Source organism: Cyprinodon variegatus, unplaced genomic scaffold, assembly GCF_000732505.1.
Source record: "Cyprinodon variegatus isolate N-32 unplaced genomic scaffold, C_variegatus-1.0 Scaffold284, whole genome shotgun sequence".
NCBI lineage: Eukaryota > Metazoa > Chordata > Actinopteri > Cyprinodontiformes > Cyprinodontidae > Cyprinodon > Cyprinodon variegatus.
In genome coordinates this window covers 858,532-863,613 of record NW_015150737.1, presented here as the reverse complement: position 1 = coordinate 863,613, position 5,082 = coordinate 858,532, and the positions used below count along the sequence as shown (strand labels likewise).

The window sequence follows — 5,082 nt, the reverse complement described above, 5'->3', positions numbered from 1 at the left end:
TATGGAGCAGTATCAGACTCATATTCTGACTAGAATTGAGTAGGACTACGTCAGGCTAGCAGTAACCATCACTTGTTTCCATCCAGAAGCCAACATTTACAGACCAAGTACAAAAAAGGTTTCTTTTTATCCTCCACTGCAGCTCCTCAGGAACAGCCAGAAGCAAACGACCTGCAGAACCCGTCCACCAGCAGCACCAGTTCACTGTCAGTAGACGACCTAGCGGAGAAGAAATCCAATCAGATGAGCAGCAACAACCTGTTCTTTGATGCAGTCGAGGAGCCGCAGACGGAAAGGAATGAAAACAACAACAATCCATGTAAGCTAATTTAAATACTGCGCATCTAAAATCAATAGGTGGCTTAAAAAAAAGTAAAGATCTTTTTCTGATAACTCGGATTTAGGCTAAATCCGAGTTAGTTGCAGAGCTTCCTAGTGGTTTCAGTAATGTGATGACTAAAGTGACTTTTATATTGTAATAAACAGCGGGAAACAAAGGGGGAGGAGCTCTGGTGGCAAAGAAACTCACAAAAGTTGCACAATAATTATCTAAAAGTTTACTTTGAATTAAATATTTGTTGATGATATTTCAAAATTAAAATAACTTCTTCGATATGCAGTTTCAAGAAATGGTGTGTCTGCAAGCAAAGGTAAAAACAGGATAGATAAGATAGAATTTGTCAAGAAACAAAACACTGTAGTACTTGTTCTGAGGTGTGACATGTTTTGAACGGTTTTCCCCTCAACAGATTGACATTCGCCCTTTTATTTTCCACGTTAGTTTTGAGTGAACGAACATTTCAGTGGTGTGACCAGAGTCCCAACTGGAATCTGATAGATAATCTGTGGTGGCGGCTAAAGATTAGGGTTATGGCAAAGAGGTTTTCCAACCTCAAAGACTTTGAGCTCAACAGAGAGGAAATGATGAGATCTCATTAGAAACATGAGAAAAGTTGCTCAGTATTTAATTGGTGTAATACTAAAAGCGATTCTTCCAGTTAACACAAAGAAAGGTGAAACTAGATATCAACATGCTGCTTTATTTAATATAGCTAAAACAAGTACCTTAGTTTATTTTCATCACATCTTCTGTCTCCTTTCAACATTTTAGTTGAATGAAAATCATTTAGAATCTTATTCTGTCAGGTTATGAATAATTACAGAATCACAAATACATTCCCTTCTCTTTCATTTGGCATTAAGTTTGTGTCCATCTGTGTCAACAAGCAATCAGCATGAACTGATTGGCTTTCAGGATTTTTTTTCTCAGTAACACATTTAAACCACTGGCTGTATTAAGGGCCAAAGGCAAGAGAAAAGGTCCAGCCTTAGTCAACAGCTCTAAACTGCAATAAATGATTATAAATTAATAAATTATAATTAGAAAGTAACTTTTTGATCTAATGAATGAGTTATGTTGATGAAACATTGACCAGTAGGTGACACATGTCTGCAGCTTCAATCCTCCTTTCTTTCCCTTCTTTTATTTCACTCATTTAAAGTGATTTTAACAACTAGTTCTCCAGGCTTTTTAAAACTCATTTCATTCAAACTTTGGGTGCCTTTTAGCAAATTTTTCAATCTTTTTTTTAACCTTCCCAGAGAAAAAAGGTCTTTATGTCTGGCCTACAAATCTCTCAGACAGAAAGACATCCAATCTTAGACGCTAAGCACATTTTACATGAACAGACATCAAAGAAATAAGCAAATAAATCTTAGGACACGGCTTTAGGCCCTTTTTACATGCTGCCATTTACAAAGACACACTCTGCCACCGTTTATTTAATATATTTAAAAACATATCACCAGCAACAGTCTGACCTATAGGTTGACTTATTTGTGTTACCAGAGGTTATGTCATATATGGATATTACTCTTGTTAAATTCTGTTGTTACAAGAACAACTCTCTGGTCTAGTTTGATGTTTTTGGATTTTTTTTAAACTAATCCCATATCTTCTTTTCAGTATTACAATTTAGTTTCTGCTGTACAAGAATGTAAAAATGAACTATGCTGACATCTGCTGGAAGGAAAATTGTTTACATGAATCCTTTTTTTGCTTCATAAAGGAACCAGGAAGCACTGATGATACTCAAAAAATGTGGTCCTAGTTCTCCTTAGAAGGTTATTTTAGCTCCACATGAAATCAGATCCAGAAAGTTCATCCTAAACAGATTAGGAGCAAATTAAATAGTTATGCATAGATAATTATGAAAAGAGGAGCACCGGAGGAAATGATAGATTTTTTGGCCTCCCAAGAAGAAACATTTTCTTTTAACAAACGTCATTGTCTTTGTTTTTATTCTAGTAAAAAGATTTTACATCAAATTTTTCAAGTTAAAAAATTGGTGAGAGCTCCAGCTCATGGTAAGCTGACATTTCCACTCTCCAAGTTGTAATTTCAACTGGAACGCCCCTAAAAGTCAGACTTATGCTTTGAAAATCAATGAAATAGACCCGTACCAGACTGATGCTACTCATATAAACAGTGGTGTAAATGTCATTTCCCTTTTTGTCTTAGTTCTTTATTTTGCATTTAACATTGTCATGGTGTTTTAAAGAGATCTGACCCACATGCTGGAAACCAGTCAGAGAACCAGAGTAAAAGTTTAACAGGTTTATTGAAATAATCAATAAGGTTGATCCAAGGTAACTCAGAGAGCTGGTGAACCGGAACTGGAAGTGAGAAGGGAAGTTCAGAGGTTAGTTCAGGGTCCGTGGGAACTTTGAACAACTTCTTGGAAAAATCAGAGATGAACGGGACTCATGTTAGCAGAAAAAGGTTCTCTTCCCAGAATCCAGTCGGTGTGGGTTTATCCAGAGATTGGGGGGCTCGTTGGAGGGCGGACAGGTTTTTGGTTTGGTTGGTTCCTTGAGGAGCAATGGAGCGGACTGCCACTTAGATTTCCAGGGGAACTTGAACGAGTCATGTGGAGATTAATCCCCTGCTCAGTGTAAAGCTTGGCTAGACTACCCAAAACTGGCAAACACAAAGGTAGTGGCAGTCCACCGCTTAAGAGTCTTTATTAATGAGCACAACCAGCCGCAGGTGTGTGGGAGGACCAACGAGAAGAGGGCGCCACCCGGTGGTGGAGGGAGAGAACACAAAAAACAAACACAGCCCACACAAACTGGACTCCTAATAAGCATTAAGTCAAACTGGAAGGCATTTACAACAGAGACTACATCAGATCAACTCCTCTATAGGAATAATGGAGCACCATAAGTTCACCTCCATGCTTCCCTCTGAAAGCTCGGAGCTGACCTGCAGCTTTTCTCTGTTCTTCTGCGACACAGCCCAAATAAAAGTCCATTTTAATCTGGAAACCATTAAATCCTGATTTCCTTATGGGGCCTGTTAGAATAATGTTACCTTGATTTGTCTTTCCGATCGAAAAACATATTTGAACTAAACATTAAACGAGAATATTAGCATTTCCATTTCATCTGACTCATATAAAGTAGGCACCACACCAATCAATGTGTATTGTTCATTTTTAGACCTAGTCCTGGAAATAACAGAAAACACAAACACTGGAAAACAACAGTGCAGCTTAGAGTTTTAATTGCTTTTGTACAGCAGAAGGNCTTAGAGTTTTAATTGCTTTTGTACAGCAGAAGGTTAATTTGTGTAACCCTTTGGGACCTCCATGCTACTGGTAGCTTCTAGTTTATGAAATAAATAAACTCAGATTTTGCATCAAAGCTCTATTAATAGCCAATTTCTGGGCAATTTCTGGGTTAAAATTAGAACTTTGACACCTTTAGATGTTTCAATCTATCAGTATATGTCAGGTATTAAAGCACTTTTTCCCCTTTCAGTGCAAATATCTTTTACAAATGGATTCACCAAAACTTTACAGCTCAAAAACAAACTTTGTCCCTAATTTATTTTTTAAGCTAGTTGTTATAGTGTTATCCTGTATGTGTGGAAAAATGTATGTTGAACATTTAATGATTGCTGCATAATTTTATTAGAATGCATCTTAAGGTATATTTATCTAAAAACCTCCACATTTAAGAATATATTTTAGTTTAAAGTTAGCAAAATTAAATGCAAAGGGAGATAAACTGAAATGTGAAAAAGTTGATTTTATTTAAATTTCTATTAATAAATAAAAAAAAATAGTTGTCTTTAGAGTAGATTAAATAATGAATAATCACTTACTGACTTACCTTTTTTCTCCTTTATGTAGCAGTTTGCTCCACCATTCCATTTGTTGAAATAAACCTGGATGAGCCGGCGTGGTCCGAACAGCTCCTGTCTTCTGCTCAGCCATCCTCCTCGGTCCTCCCCTTCTCCTCCTTCTCCTTCTCCTCCTCTTCATCCAGTTCATCATAGCACCAGAGCATCAACATGGAAGCAGAGACTGAATATCATTACCACCAAACCGAGCAGAAGATCTCCAAAGGTTTATTTTTATGTGTGTAAAAAGGCTCCCTGCTAAATTGAAATCTCAACGAGATCAACTCAAATTCTGCTTAAACAGTTTTGATATTGAGTTTTGGGCTTTACATATTTTTATGCAGGCTTAAAATATCTTAAAGAAATACCTGAACAACAGTCAGTCAACATAAAAAAAAAAAATCTAATCAGACTGCATTTTTGTTTAGCTTTGGTAAAAGTCAAAGGGATTTATTGGTTTTCTGTTTACACATTACTGTTTCTCAAACTATATAACCTGTATGCATAAGCTGTTTGGAGACTTTGTCTCTTAATTTATGCTTAAAATGTCAGCTTTGCAACAAATAAATTTAAACTCTGTATTTTGTACCTCTAGACATTGGCTCCAAATGCCTTAAGTCATCTATTTCTGATCAATTTCATGTTTTATTGCACATACAGTGAAATAACCAACCACTGCTTTAATTAATGCATTTGCTCAATCAGATAAATATCTCTTTAAAGCTTTTTTTTTTTATCATTTACAGACTTTATTAGGTATAACACATCATGCTGGTGGTTTATTGGTTGTTTTTTTTAAGCTTAAATTATTTTAGTGTTACCTAAACCAGTTATTGAAAGGTGAGATGGTTCCTGGGCGTCGCCAAATCGTTTTGGGAAAAATATAGATGCACAAA

General features: G+C 36.3%; 1 protein-coding gene across 2 annotated transcripts in view; it reads left to right on the top strand.

Moving 5' to 3' along the window:
* Positions 1-4,498, top strand: part of LOC107090177 — a 19,494-nt gene extending 14,996 nt beyond the window's left edge. Inside the window, exons 9-10 of one of the 2 annotated variants that reach the window (XM_015383419.1) lie at positions 143-319; positions 4,200-4,498. In XM_015383419.1, coding sequence (XP_015238905.1) covers positions 143-319; positions 4,200-4,342 — 320 coding nt within the window. In that variant the 3' untranslated portion in view covers positions 4,343-4,498. Of the gene's footprint in view, positions 1-142; positions 320-4,196 lie in introns of both variants that reach the window. The other variant, XM_015383418.1, reaches the window with a different exon arrangement.
* Positions 4,499-5,082: the final 584 nt, after the last annotated feature.